The 15,907-nt window shown below is 38.6% G+C and overlaps 1 protein-coding gene and 1 pseudogene across 3 annotated transcripts; one reads left to right on the forward strand and one right to left on the reverse strand.

Moving 5' to 3' along the window:
- Positions 1–363: 363 nt before the first annotated feature.
- Positions 364–10,427, forward strand: LOC143886881 (pentatricopeptide repeat-containing protein At2g13600 pseudogene; annotated as a pseudogene). 2 transcript variants are annotated; one of them, XR_013253936.1, is made up of 2 exons: positions 364–2,333; positions 10,057–10,427. The product of XR_013253936.1 is annotated as a pentatricopeptide repeat-containing protein At2g13600 pseudogene, transcript variant X1 (transcript). The 2 variants fall into 2 exon arrangements; XR_013253937.1 differs by having other exon boundaries at positions 10,062–10,427.
- Positions 3,202–15,599, reverse strand: LOC143886102 (uncharacterized). The gene is made up of 8 exons (XM_077390072.1): positions 15,266–15,599; positions 10,804–11,082; positions 9,089–9,471; positions 7,941–8,030; positions 7,600–7,703; positions 4,959–5,005; positions 4,753–4,829; positions 3,202–3,748 (listed from the first exon to the last, which is right to left on the reverse strand). The coding sequence occupies exons 1-8, from the start codon at positions 15,597–15,599 to the stop codon at positions 3,455–3,457; spliced, it is 1,608 nt and encodes a 535-aa protein (XP_077246187.1). The 3' UTR covers positions 3,202–3,454.
- Between the last annotated feature and the right edge of the window lie 308 nt (positions 15,600–15,907).

Consider the following 15,907-nt stretch of genomic DNA (forward strand, 5'->3'; position numbering starts at 1 on the left):
AAGTATAGGTAGTAGAGTCATCGTTATATGAACACAGGAACGACTAAACCGCTGCTAAGCGGCCACTCTGGAGTAAGGAAACAATCCCTCTCCTATCCCAGCGCTTGGGTCGGGAATCTTTGCTCTTCTCTTTTGCATTTCCGCTACTTGGGTTCTTATTCGTTAAAGAGCGAGTAGAGTTTGTGTAAAACAACCAGTTACTCCAAAACTTTAAGCTGTTAGAGTTGGTTTTATTTAAAAAATTATTTTTCAACACTCCCCCGAAGGGATTTCTATTAATATCAAGAAGTTGTTGGGTTTAGACCCCATTCGCTGCACCTCCCCCCATTCCTCCCCCCATCAAATGGATGGTGACATTTTATAATTTCCCAAATCTTCAAAACTAGGGAGATGATATTTCCACCCCCTCCTACATTACCCTGCGCCCCCCTTGTAACGTGATTTGACGTGAACTTTAAAGCTTTTTGACGTCAAATCACGTTATCAGTGGGGCGCATGCGTACTGGGGGTGAAAATATCATTGCCCTAAGATAAGCTATTCCCGGAGTTGGCTAGATAATTTTATCTCGCATAAACCCTTTTAACGGGGCATCAGAGAAAGAGGGATGTCTTAACGGCTTTTCAAATAGATGATATGTTCAAAACAAACTGCAATTTTCTACTGCACAAGTGTAGAAGCTTCGAAGAACTCAAGCAAATCCACGCCCAAGCAATAACCCAAGGACTCCAACACTTCCAACCGCTAGCATGCAAAATTCTCAATACCTATACAAAGTTCAGCAAAACAATAGATGCCCAGATGGTTTTTGACCAAATGCTAAACCCAGATGTTGTTTCTCGAACTAGTCTCATGTCACTTTACTTGCAGATCAATCACCCACATGAAGCCATTTTGATCTTCTCTGAGATCATTTATGCAGGACTAAAACCCGACCGGTTTGCGATCGTTGGTGCACTCACGGCCTGTGGTCGTAGAGAAGATATGGGTCATGGAAAACTTGTTCATGGAATGACCTACAGACATGAATTGGGTTCTGATACTTTTGTTCATAATGCGTTAATAGATATGTATTGCAGAAATGGGAAGATTCAAACCGCCCGCCTGGTTTTTAATAGGATGGTGGTGAAAGATGTTGTCTCTTGGACAAGCCTACTTCATGGGCACATCAAGTGCAAGGATTTAGAATCCGCACGCCAGGTATTTGATGAAATGTCTGTTAGAAACACAATATCTTGGACGGCAATGATAACGGGGTATATCCAAGGAAGGAATCCAATTCAAGCTTTACAACTCTTTCGTTGGATGAAATCATTATGTGAAGTTCCTAATTCGGTCACGATTGTAGGGGTGCTTTCGGCTTGCGCTGATATTGGTGCTTTAGATTTTGGGCAATCAATCCATGGTTATATATACAAAGCCAATATGAATTTGGATGTTGCTGTCTCAAATGCATTGATAGATATGTACTCAAAGAGTGGAGGTGTTGAAATGGCAGAGAAGGTTTTCGAGAAGATGTCCAAAAAAGATGTCTTTTCTTGGACGACAATGGTATCGGGTTTTGCTATTCATGGAAATGGAATCACAGCGATTCGAGTGTTCTTAGAGATGTTGAGATCAGGGCTGAGTCCAAATGAGGTTACTTTCATTGCTGTTCTATCCGCGTGTAGCCATGCCGGACTGATTGAGGAGGGTAAAAAATGGTTCCATAGAATGAAAGAATTATACTCTTTAGAACCTAAGATTGAGCACTATGGATGTATGGTCGATCTTCTTGGACGGGCCGGGCATTTAAAAGAAGCAGTGAGGCTGATCGAACAAATGCGAATGGAACCAGATGTTGTCATTTGGAGATCACTACTGAGTGCTTGTCTAGTACATGGGAACACAGAGTTAGCTATAACAGCAGGTGAAAAGATCATTGAACAAGAACCGGATGATGATGGGGTATATATACTCCTATGGAACATGCATGCTAGTGGAAATAGGTGGGTAGAAGCTTTGGAAATGAGGAAAATGATGAAAAATAGGAGAGTTACGAAGAAACCTGGGTGCAGCTGGATTGAGGTGAATGGTGTTGTTCATGAATTTCTTGTCGAAGATAAGACACATCATCTTCGCGGAGAAATCTACTCAATTCTGGAAGGGATTACCAAACAATTGAGGCTGGACTTAGCACACCACTAGTAATGAAAGAATCTAAGTTTTATTTATTGCATCAGCAATAAAGTTTTTAACCCCAGTTTGAGGCCTTTTACTGCCAAAAAGGATAGCAGCCCGATGTGGTTTGGGAAATAAGATATTAATATCACTACAGTGCCTACTACAATGACAGGTGAATTAAGAACTTTTTCAGTTGGATTGATTATGTCAACTAACATATTTTTTTCATGTCATGTCCATTGAAATTTGATGCTTGGAAACTTCTTTAGGTACATATGCATTTAGCTTCCCCAATCCCTCCTATACTGAGTTATATTTGTTTTTATTGGCTGCAACTACTTTGGTTTAACAAAGATGTTTTACTCTGTACTCTGTAATATTGCTGGAGGATAGCTTGTATTCGTTTTAGAATTTTCCTTAAAATTTGATATATGAGTATAGTTTTACTATAAGGTGTAATATTTTACAAATATCAGTATACTCTTAGTGCTTCAGGTTTTCTGGGATCATCATGTATCAAAGACATAATATTATACGAATGCTAGTATACACTAATTATCCACCAGGCCAACAGCCCTGGATATCAGTTTATAATGCAAATTTAATGTTTCTTTATTGAAAGTAAAGTTAGGGTTAAGAATGCCGATACCTTAGATTCATTCCTCAAAAGCAGTCAGAATCTAAAACCTCTCAGGAGCAGAAGGTCATCCCTATTAAGCCCCAGATAATTTTGTACTCAATTGAGCACATAACAACTAATAAACCTTGTGGGGCAACTAGTTGTGTTTTGAAACGAGAGAAAAGGAAGTGAAAGAGAAAATGGGCATGTTTAAAACAAGAGAGAATGGGGTGCAAGACAAAGGAGATGTGCTTTGAAACAAAAGAAAAATTAGTGAAAGAAAAAATATGTTATAGAAGAATTGCAGGAGACTATGATAATGATAAAGCCATGATAATGATAAAAATACAAGAACTACATCAGAAAGAAGGTGGAAAGGTTGGCCATCTCTAATATAAGAAAAAAAAAGTGTTCTGAATCACATTCCAAATATTTATTCAAAATTCAATGCATTGTTTGCAATTTAATAGTCTGCCTCCATTTACTTGATGAAGCACCACAACTCCATCAAATGGACGAATAGAAATCTCAAAACAGAGTTTTAAAACCCAGCTCACATGAGACAAGGCATTGTTTCACATATGAATAGTTTCATATTGTTGGAAACAAATAGTTCCTTATTTTATGAAACAAATAGTTTCTTATTGTTGCAAACGATCAAACGAGTTAATATCTTAATCGAAATCTGGTAATGGCAGCACAATGTGAGATGGGCTACCTGATTCTCTCTCGGAATCTGCAATAACCATTGCAGGAGCAATATGTTCAGAACTTTGACTGGGGAAATTGTCAATCAGTTCTAAGGAAGTTTTATTTTCTTGACATAGTGCGACGTTGGCCTCCATCTCGTTCTTGCTCCTCGACTGCAGCATGCTGTCGCCTTCCACTTTTTTGCCTTGGTTTCTGTGACCCCGTTTCACCTGATCTCCAGAGTCTGGTGGTGTGGTCCCCTTTTTTCCTCTAACAATCTTCAAGAGGATAAAAACATAAATTAATTTGAAATGTTCAAGCCTTCACCATAACACTACCAGAACAGAATGCATGATTATTAATTTTATGCATAATTTAGTTTCAGAGAAGGTAAAACAACATTTTCCATTTCTAAAATTCAAGGCTATTTGATCTTCCAACAGTTAAGTGAATAAAAATTTTCAAAATATATCAGGTGCAACAGAGAACAGGATTAGAGCCTTTGGACATATCTAGTGTAGGCCTTTGGATGCTCCGGTGAGAAGAGACGACTCGTGCCAAATTGATGGAGTAAAAAGTGGTAGGGACCGACCAAAAACAACTTGGGTAGAAACAGTGAGGAAAGACTTGATAGCTAGGAACATAACAGAGAACATGACCTTGGATAGGATAGAATGGAAGAAAATGATCTACGTAGAAGAACCCAACTAAAGCCAGGATTAGAGCCGGGTAGATTCTTTCTTCATGAAATTTTTCTAAAGGATTCATTTAGCCAACCCCAACTAGTTAGCTTTGTTGAGTTGAGTTGAGATCAGGTGCATCGGATTAGAGGGCAAGCCTTGGTGCAACGGTAAGGTTGCTCCATTGTGACATGGTGGTCATGGATTCGAGTCATGGAAACAGCCTCTCTGCAAAGCAGGGGTAAGGCTGCATACATCTAGCCCTTCCTAGAACCCGCAATGGCGGGAGCCTCGTGCACTGGGCCGCCCTTTATCAGGTGCAACAGATTATGCAAAAACAATCGAAGGACATGGTCCCTTAAAAATGAAAAGAAATCCTTACTACAGAAACTGAAAAATCAGTATACATTTCTTAACAGTAAAAGAAATACTGCATCTAGATCATATCAAAGAAAATCAAGGAGAAATTGATGAATATCCCAAAGCAGCTATGCAACCAATGCTATTAATGACTTGTTTCTCTAATACCTATTATTGTCAATCAAACCCTTCTCTAGATGCCGATGTAAACATAACTAGGTACAGACATGAACCCAACTCACATAGTTAGCACAGGTTTTTCCTTTGTAAATAATAAAGAGGTCTCCTGTTTGAAGTCCGTGCAATTTTACGAAGGCACCTGAAGTAAAAAAAGAAAAAATGAGACACAAAACAAGGTGATATATATAACATTTATATATTCAATAAATGTTTCCAAACTCAAATATGGAAAATATAACTTTGAAGAGTTTGAAATTCCTTTTCATGCCTGTATTTTCCATGACATACATCCTACTTCTGTTGTTGGGCCAGTACCTGAGAAAATGGAAAATACAATTCAGAAAATTCCCCTTACTACTTAGCGATATAAGCTGTTTTGAGTTCCACAATGCTTGACTAAACAAGGCCATCATTAAAAGTTGGAAAAAGATTTGAGCGTTATTGATTTGTCAATTTCTCTAGATGACTTAAAATATTAACTTTTATCACTGTTTGTTGCACTTAAGGGGGCTCCCAAGTCCTGAATTCTAATTGAAGCACACTAACTTTCCTGAGTTCAAATCAAAATCAGTAGAACTTGCTCCCAGCATACCTGATATTTTGAAGGACTATTGCATTAGTCAAGGCTCTGGTGACTTGACTTTGACTACAGAAAATCAAGATCTTAGATGCTCAATTGGTAAAAAGTGGGGGGATGGAGAGGCAAAAAGGTAAAAAAGGCTATTTTAAAATCTGAAGCTTCTACAGATTATGAGCGTCATGACCGAGTTCTGATATGGGTATACTTTTGCTAAGAAAATGTTCGAAAATGTGGCAAAAGGAAAATTTTGAAAAAACTGAATATGTGACTACACACATACACACACAGATATATATATAGAAGACGGTTTCTACACAAGTGTAGATAAGTTATCTACACACTAGCTTAAAATACAATGGGGGCCCACATTGTTTGGGTGATCCAAAGCATTCATTTGATGGGCCCTCACATAGATAGGGTGTGCCCAAAAAATCAGCTTCATAGGATCATCCTAACCCTTCGAACCGTGGAGGCAAAAAATGGACAGATTTGTGAAGGTTTATACACGTCCATTTACCTCCGCAAATCGTGGGGTTGGGATGATCCTATGGAGCTGATTTTTTGTGGACACCCTATCTATGTGAGGGCCAATCAAATGAATGGTTTGGATCACCCAAACAATATGCCCTCCACTGTATTTTAAGCTCGTGTGTAGATAACTTATCTACACTTGTGTGTAGAAACCGTTTTCTGATATATATAATATATAGAGGACATACTCTCTCTCTCTCTCTCTCTCTCTCTCTCGATATATATATATATATATATATATATATGAGGAAAGTGAAGCTACACCGCCGGTGTAGCTAACTTAGCTACACCGCCTGCTTAAAATACAATGGGCCCACATTGTTTTGGTGATCCAAACCATTCATTTGATTGGCCCTCACATAGATAGGGTGTCCGCCAAAAATCAGCTCCATAGGATCATCCCAACCCTTCAAACTGTGGAGGCAAAAATGGACAAATTTGTGAAGGTTTTTACACGTTCATTTTTGCCTCCACAAATCGTAGGGTTGGGATGATCCTATGGAGCTGATTTTTGGTGGACACCCTATCTATGTGAGGGCCAATCAAATGAATTCTTTGGATCACCAAAACAATGTGGGCCCATTGTATTTTAAGCAGGCGGTGTAGCTTCACTTTCCTCTCTCTCTCTCTCTCTCTCTCTCTCTCTATATATATATATATATATATATATATATATATATATATATATATATATATATATATATATATATCGAGAGAGAGAGAGAGAGAGAGAGAGAGGACACACACACACACACACACACACACACACACATATATATATATATATTAGTAAATGGTTTCTGAGTTCAAGCTCAGATAGAATTTCTAAGATAAAGTTTTTAAATAGGGTGGCTGCCTATGTTGTTTGGGTTATGTTAGGTATTGATTCTATAGGACCTAACATAGATAGGGTGTACCAAAGAAATCATCTTCATAGGATCATGGTAAGCGTTGATTTGTGGAGGTTTAAAATGGACGTCTATGTCAGATCGAACGGTTAGGAGGATCCTATGGAGATGGTTTCTTAGGAAAAACCTATCTATGTCAGCTTCTATGGAATGAATGGCTTGGATGAGTCAAACAACATGGGAGATGCCCTATATAAAAACTCTACCTCGGAAAGAATTTCTGAGCTTGAGCTCAAATACCGTGCCCCCTATGTGTGTGTGTGTGTGTGTGTGTGTGTGTCTATATATATATATATATATATATATATATATATATATATATATATATATATATATAGGGATTTGCTAGTCAATTTCGCAGAAAGCCATTTTGCGGCTCATTTTTTCAGGAGAGAACAGCCACCTAGCAGCAGACTGTCTCATTCATTTAATTCATGTGAGGTGGTTGTTCTCTCCTGAAAAAGTGAGCTGCGAAATGGCTTTTTGCGAAATTATCTAGCAAATACCTATATATATATATATATATATATATACATAAGAATTTTTTTACATATATATTCATAAAAATATTTGAATTAATCACAATTTATCCAAAATTTGTTTTTTGTTTTTTTTGTTTTAATGGTATTTGTTATTTATTTGTTAAGCTCACAAGTTTGTCAATATTTCAATTTGTTTACATAAGAATATATTTTCACGAAAAACACAAAATTTCCAAATAAATACCAAATTTTGTAACAATGATCATGGGCTTCGGAAGTGGGAGTGGCACTATCAGTAAAACGCAAGTATAGTCCAGACCAGAACTCAAATTTTCATTTTGAATCCCCATTAACCTAGTACAAAAGTATTTCACGGTCCGCATTTTGCACCATGCATTGAAACATTACCTATACTTGAATTTCCAAATAATTGGGAAATGCATGTCATCCATAAGCAGATATGATGCATGTCCTCTTTGAAATAAGGGAGGAAGATTTGCCTCTGCGTCCTTCTGCATTGCCATTGTAAGAAAGACAAAATAATCCATATCAATCAGATTTAGCTATGAGCAGAGAAAGAGGAAAAGCTACCATTCTTGTCTGAACATTGTGGAGAATAGTTTTAATATCCAAGTAAATAGCAATCATGTTCAACTTTGCTCTACAATTGGAGGAATGATGGACTAAAAATAAATGATAAGAATACCAATTGAAAGCTCTCTGATTCAATAAAAGATTAAATATCATACTTTCGGCAGGACAATCCTTCCAAGGGAACTAACATCAGTGTTTCGCAACTCTTTCTGCAAAATCATTGTCCATCCCCTCCCCTCAAGATCCTAAATGGAAGATCATAATCATAATTAATTTGTAAATTGATGACCAAATATAACATAAGCAGGTGAACTAACTAATAAAATGGTAAACACTACTACCCTGTAAATAATAGCAAATTTCTCTGGACATTCTCAGCAACAACAGGCATATCTTATTGAATCAAACTCAACACAACAACACATTACTCTTCGTATAATTGCAAACAAATAGAATAAAAGAAGGTTTGGTTTTATGAAAAAAAAACTATCCATATTTCATCCATAAATTCCCACCCAATGTTTAAAAGCCATAATTTAACTGTTGGAAATCCTGATGTGAGGATGACTCTGTAACCTTGTTGTGTAAGTAACATGCTCAGTCATGTTATGCAGTGTGAGAAATGAATTATATAGCTATAGCATGCACAAGAAACTGTACCACTTACATAAGTCAGGATGTATCAGAGTTTATTTTAGAAAGTATACAATAACATTGATAGTAAAATATCATGAAGGATAATTTAAACCTAATCATATGTACGTATCATTTCCAATGAAAAACCATATTCATGTCATATATAAACTAAACAATTCTGTTTTGAAATACTAATACTAAATCAGTCTCAATATCTACTAGAGGGCATTTATAAATTTAAAATTTAACACATTTAACAAACAACATCAATTATTGTAAACCTGATTACAAATTGTATCAAGCTAATCTGAAATAGAGGCAAGATCGACTTGTGTCATGACCTTCCCAAGTCACTCATCCAGTCAGGTCAGTTTTATACAAAATCCGAGAAACACAATTTTCGTCACCCTAGAGTTACATGGTCTTCTATATTCCGATCATTTTCTTTAACAGAATTCCAATACAGATAAACCATTCTGCTAAACTAACTACCATTAGTTGAAATTTGAGTAATCTCTAACATTTCATAAAGATTGAAAGAGCTGCGAGGTAAAAGAGAAATCTTTGGATATAATGGTGTGTTGTAAACTACTGCTGAAGGCTTTGCTATATATGGCCACTTCTCAATGGACAGGAATATATTACTGTAAAAGAGGATATCACAAACCTCGCCACGCTCAGGTAACCAAAAGTTTGCCATATTCAGATATCCACGAGGGTATACTGCCCTAGGACAAGGGAATGGCGGCCTTGAACTTGGATCAGCTCCGAAAACATTATGGTATTTCAAGGGGAAACCATGATTACCCAATGGCTCGACATTGGCATTCTGATCAACCATCTTTCGTTTGCGACTCGGAACTGAAGTACCTGAAGGACTACCAATCCTTAAAACTCGAGAAGTTTGCAAAATGTTCATCCCCTGATTCCTAGTCCCTTCACGTTTGGAAGGTTCACCAATGCAATAATTCATGTGCGGGTGCCATCCGGCTGCAGGAACGAAAGTGTGCTGGGGGATAGCTGGTTGGGGCAGAGAGTTAAACTGGAACACTGCGTAGTCACAAAAGTTAGTTCAGTTGTAATTCAACCATAATAGTATCATATCATATGGGATTACTATTTGGGGAATAATACAACGAGAAGCTCTTAAAATGTGCAGGCATGTGAGAAGCTTAACCTGGACCCACTGACGTGATGACATCATGATCCAGATCCTTCCAATGTGCCCCGACTTGTAGATGGCATACTAAGGAAAATCACTGTCTAAAAACTCCAAACTTTTCAAACAACTCGATCATAGAAACTGAATGTGAACTCTTGCTCATTTTTATAAAATTTCCTTTTGCAAGTAATTGACAAGAAAGTTGGGATCATCTGCTAAGTTCAATTTCTGGTCATGTCGTCTTCCTGATAGTACTACCAAATGAAGGATCTGGATCATGCTAGGTGAGCGTGGATTATGCCTCTAACAGTATAGTTCCCTAACTGTGAGTGTTCACGTGTGTGCATAAATATAGCATTCTGCAACTTTCATTTGATAGATGAAAAAAATATAAATTTTATTTTCAAGAGAAAAACTTATTTTATCATGTGGCTTTATGGAAGGACAACTAATAATGACTGTTTCTTTCTCAGTGCAGGTGTAATCACTTGGTTTCCAGAAAATCACGGAGGCAAAACATGCTGTCCATCCCTCATGTGCAACTCCCATTAGTAGAGGTCCTAAATTGGATATGGGTTTTGGATCCACCTTTTATAGGGATGAAACTCTGCCAAATATTCTGCGTGAGAAGTGAAATGAACGATTTGCTTATGTGGATCTTGAGTAGAAAATAAGTTATTTTGTGAGATAGGGAAGGTTGGTGCAAGTGCAACTATCTTCTAGTACTCGCACAGAGATTAGTCATGGGAATCACTTATCCTACATCAAAGGATGCATATCAAGCTCACATCACCTTCAAGATGATGAAAAATTCATCAAATAAACACGGACGCACACACAGACAGACGCGCGCGCGCAAGTGTATATATAACTCTCTCTCTCTCTCTCTCTCTCTCTCTCTCTCTCTCTCTCTCTCTCTCTCTCTCTCTCTCTCTCTCTCTCTCTCTCTCTCTCTCTCTCTCTCTCTCTCTCTCTCTCTCTCTCTCTCTCTCTCTCTCTCTCTCTCTCTCTCCGTGGGCGTGAATAAGTCTATGCATGCACATACACACAAGGACACAACCCCACAGGCAATACTTATGCACAAAGATCTTATTAATATAAGGCAATATGTGGAAGTCATTAGATGCCTAGAAATGGTTGTATAAAGTGATTTAGGCACAAAATGATGCATAACATCAACATCCAATGAAACATTGTTTCTTAAGGATGATAAATCGTACCTGGATTGTGATGGAAGTTGCCTGTCATATGATTATGGGAAAACAAGCTCTCCCTGCCGAGTGGAAGGCTTTCAAGATTGTGTGGATTACCAAGTACATCAACCTTTCTCATCGTATTTGGTACTGCAGCACCTGGAAAACACACATTGTCGTGTGGAGCGTTGGGAGAGGCAAAAGGATTATTCATGGACAGTGGTGCCAATGAATTATACATCAAAGGGTGCATAGAGATATGCTCAGATCCTCCACGATTAAAAGCTGTCTCCAGTAGAACTTGGCCTACAAAAACAAAAGCTTCACATGATTGGTATTTCTTTAAATGTGATCTCTTTTGGATTTTATAGGCTTCAGCTACACACTTCATGAATTACCCAATTTCAATAATTTAGATTTCATTTGTCATCAGAAGAAAGATTCAAATAAGGAACAAGAATGAGTGTTCTCTGAAAAAAAAAATCAGGATAGTACTTAACTACTTATATTCCATTTTTTCCCCACTGGTGAATATAAAGCTAACCCCATCAAGCACATGAGGTGACCAGCTCACACACAAATTCCACTTAAAATGCAAGTGGTGAGGAAAACCTTGATAACGCAGCAATAGAAGAGAGGATTCTTCAAGGAGCATTCATCAGTTTGCTTCCATCCAGCAACATATTTCTGTTGGGGTTCCACACAAAAGCAAATAGTCCCACATCGGATAAGTGAAATGGATGGGGATGTGTTATATGGGAATGGGCACCCTCCCTCTAACGGCTAGCTTTTAGGGGTGAGTTCTACCCGGTTAAATTCCCAACAAATGGTATCAGAGCTTTATTGCATTGATCCTTGTTTTCTGCAAGTGGTATAAAAGCAGCCAGTTGCTTCTTTGGGATCGTTTGACCTGCAAGTCTCAGGATATTTGTTCTAGCTGATCTCTTGTAACTTGATTTCAGCGGTTTGCAATTATGGATTTTGCCAGTTCGGTATGTGGAATCGAAAAACTGAACCACACAAATTTTTACTATTGAAAATCTTGCTTGGAGTCATATCTCCAGGGTCAAGACTTATAGGAGGTGGTTAATGGCACTCGAATTGTCCTAATGGCTAACTTTTAGGGGTGAGTTCTACACGGTTAAATTCCCAACAACTAGTATCAGAGCTCAGGGCGTGGTAACCCCGGTTTGCCTCCAAGGGTGGGAATGTCCCTCGAGGAAGATCTCGGAAACCCCGGTATAGTATTTCGTGGTTCCCACCCACGTTGCCGCAGCGTGGAGGGGTAAGATTGTCCACGTTGCTTCCGCGTGGAGGGGGAGATTGTTGGGGTTCCACGTAAAAGCAAATAGTCCCACATCGGATAAGTGAAATGGATGGGGATGGGTTATATGGGAATGGGCACCCTCCCTCTAACGGCTAGCTCTTAGGTGTGAGTTCTACCCGGTTAAATTCCCAACATTTTTCAACCCAAAATGTTATTTTATTCAATTCAAAATTAAAAATCTGAAATTCAGTTAGTGCTCTCTTTCTACAGAAGATATCCCATTAATATAAGCTTGCATTTCTGTAATGAAGAATGTAAGCATTAGAGTTTCTCTGAACAAGGCAAATTATATTTAAGAAAATAATATCAAAGAACAATGTTATCCACTGTACTGGAGCTGATCAAATCCAAATTGACACCCAAACAGGAGAGTACCAGCTGATTTAAACAATTTAAAATAAATTTCTGAACGGGAACTATCCCATGCAAAACACCCACAGCAAAAGTTTACTATGTTTCTGTTTTGTTGGAAAAGAAAGATACAGAGCATGGGGCTGCCATACATTAAAACAGAGATCAGATAGGGGTCTGGCTAACCCCAGCTTACTCACCAAAAAAAAAAAAAAGTTTCTGTTATGTAAGTACACATTTGGAAGAGTTAGATGACATTTAAGTTGAGAATGTTTTACTTTCGGTAGGCATAGCTTGGCACTGTCAAACTAGATTAATAAAGTTAATTGTGAACTGGTTCCCAGCACTGCTACCTTGGAGTAAGTACTGCTTCTTGTATATGGGCAATTAAAAGAACTAAATAAAGGCTGAAATACCTGAAATCGGAAGCTGAAAGGATAATTACTGACGTGAGCTCCTTAGTTCTTTCCCAAAACTCTAACATTTCATTTGGCTCTGTTTGGTTGCAACTTGCAAGTATTTAACTCGTAGATTAGTGGTGGAAGTAGTCAACAGGGATTAAACACTCATTGGATTTACCAAGAACTTACCTCGTAGAATAGGTAAGTAGTGTTTGGTTGTCAACCTCGTAATGTATTGGTATGGGGTGTCATTACCAATATAGAGAGAAAAGAGAGGGGTAAGAGAGAAAGTGTAATGGTCCTGAGTGGGGGGCTTCTTAGGTATGGGACTAGGTGGGACCCAGCCTGGCATGGGATACGTTTAAAGGGCCTAGCCTAACATGAATTTCATCAGCTTGATCTCGAGCTTTTGGCGTATCGGTTAGGTTCCTAGTGGGAAGATAGAAAAAGCATCATTCCCAAGAAATTCATGCAAAATTCTACCTTTTGTGGATTTTGGCATGGATTTCGTAGGGAGGAGACAACAGTGGCACATCAGCCGACATGCAATGATCAGCTATGAGATATCTCTGGTAGTCTTCTTGGATGTCAATGGTATATTGGAAACCAAACTAAGGGTTTTGCTGACATGGAAACTACATTTCTTTTTTGTCAAGCTGTTGAGTCAAACTATAGATTAACAAAGTTAATTGTGAACTACTTAATTACAGGCACTGCTACCTTAGATTTGGAATATAATTAGGAAAATTTGCCACCCCTTGGAGTTTCGTATTATATTGGCAATCAAAAGAACTAAATAAAGGCTAAAATAACTGAAATCGGAAGCTCAAAGGAAACTTATTGTGGCGACTAAGGGCCCGTTTGGATGCCTGAGAAGATTTTGATTTGGATTTCTCACATTTGCAGCCCTTTTTTCGTTGTGATTTGGATCCGGATCAAATCCTTGGATTTCCAAATAAGCGACTCACAGTGAAAAAAAATCAGATTTCCAAATATGCTGTGGAAATAAGTAATTGGAAATCCAAGCAATTTCCTTCACCCTCGTTGCTCCTCAACCTCTCCCGGCCTCCACTAGGAAGTACCCCCTTCTCTCTCTATTTCCCTCAACATGAGCTGGCCGATCTACTCATTTTGTATTCAAAACCCAATTCCAAATCCAAATACAAAATATGAGTATCCAAACAGGCCATTAGTTCTTTCCCAATCACTAGCAAGAATCAAGGCTGTTGAATTTTTACCGAAAGGAATGTATGGTCGGACATGGAGGTGTCCAATTAGAATTGTGGGTATGCGGAATAGACTCAATCACTTGACACGTGTCTCATCCCATGACTGTCGAGATTAATTTGGACGGCGCTTGAACATTTTAAGGATTCTTTGGATGCCCCCAAATTTGATTCTCATTTGCAAATAAGATTAAATCAAAGAGAAAAGTGTTTCTGCGCACGTGCGAAGGGAACTCCCTACACACAAGTAGCTTAAAAAGCCACTGATTGGTTCGTATGGCGGGTCCACAAAAAGCGACCAATCCGTGGCTTTTCAAGCCACTTGTGCGCAGGGAGCTCTCTGCGCACGTGCGCAGAAACACTTTTCTCTAAATCAAAATACAACAATACTGTAATATACAAATCCCAAACAATAATTACATTAAACTTCAAAATAATGTGAAAATAAAATACGAGTAAAAACTTTATAAAAGACTATTGTTTTTGTTGGAGAATATCATTGTCCGTCGTGGACCTACGATGATGATCGGGTCCGTGAATATTATAGCCCGTCACAAGGTGGCCTATTGCCATCGATCCCACCTATATTGTACGAGTCTAGTCAATTGATCAAGCATGATGAAAAAACATTTTTGAGATGTCATTTGAGCCGTTGATTTCTGCAAGCCTCAATCATGTGATTGAGATCTTGTTGAGCATTGGATCCGGGGACCCATTTGGTTGATGGCCCATCGGATCAAAGATCCTGACAACGAAGCACATATACCACATGCACAGTGAGTCATGGCTGCTTTTTGTTCATTAGTGGGACCATTCTCCATGGGGATTGAAATCCTTGATAAGCTGTTATAAGGTGTTCCCAGGATTAGCTATCCTTTTTGGATATCTTGAATAAACACCTATTAGGGAGAACATTCAAGCCTTTTCAAGGGTTAAAAATAATAATTAGTGAATAAAAGTTGATCCAGCTGAGTAAGTGAGTTTTAGCATAAATTTATAAACTGTAATCAACAGATCGAGTCATGAATCAAGAGATCAACAAGCAAAAAGTCTAAGCAAAACTGAAATTCAACAAGAGATCTTAAAAAAATAAAATAAAATAAACAATAGCTTACTAATAGTAATAGCAATACAAATGGTAATGAAAATAACAATAGATTGATTATTAAGAATACAGAACTGACCTCCTTGTAACTGTACCCCAGGTGCCTGAGCCAGTGTCGGAACGGTGAACCTCCGATTAGCCTGAAGAAACTGCTGGAGACCGATCAAATCTACGGTTCCGACCCGAATAGTCGGCACAAAATTCAAAGAAGAAGACCCCGGAACGGACGGTGGGATCAAGTTTGGCTGTGGGACCAGCACTCCTTCGTCTACTCCAATCGCTTGATCCACCGTCCATTCTCCAACTGCCATAACGCTGCTTGGAATCGGAGCAATATCAGTCTCTGTAGAAGAAGAAGGAGGAGGAGGAGGAGGAGGAGGAGGAGGAGGAGGAGATGAGGAACTCTTAGTCATAACTTGAGAGAGGGAGAGAGGATGAAATGGGTGAGTTTGGGTGGTATTTAGTAAAGTGGGGGGAGCTAAATTTAGGGGGGGGCGTTTGGAGGTTGGAAGCATTGGATGATGTGGGGGCGTTGGATTCCCATGAGTTTTTGAAAGGGTGGAAAGTGCCAAATGTGGGGAGGATAGTCGAAGGACATGTATCGGAATCGGAGTCCGTGGGTTTTACAAGGAGACGTAACGGATCGGTCTTTTTCCACGCAAAACATTAATAGCTGATTTTTGGGGTGTTATTCTTCTGTTTCCAGCTTTCGAAATTGAAA

The sequence above is a fragment of the Tasmannia lanceolata genome, unplaced genomic scaffold, assembly GCF_043159265.1.
Source record: "Tasmannia lanceolata isolate RefF3 unplaced genomic scaffold, GAP_Taslan_0.1 ptg000011l, whole genome shotgun sequence".
Classification (NCBI taxonomy): Eukaryota; Viridiplantae; Streptophyta; class Magnoliopsida; order Canellales; family Winteraceae; genus Tasmannia; species Tasmannia lanceolata.

Bases quoted from the DNA above. Each gene is read 5' to 3' on its own strand.
- LOC143886102 (XM_077390072.1), bottom strand. From the start codon at position 15,599: ATGACTAAGAGTTCCTCATCTCCTCCTCCTCCTCCTCCTCCTCCTCCT. The intron at 5,006-7,599 runs GTAATGTTTCAA...CCATTTTCTCAG, and splicing joins ATTTGGAAATTCAAGTATAG to GTACTGGCCCAACAACAGAA. The intron at 4,830-4,958 runs GCATGAAAAGGA...TTTTTACTTCAG, and splicing joins GTATGTCATGGAAAATACAG to GTGCCTTCGTAAAATTGCAC.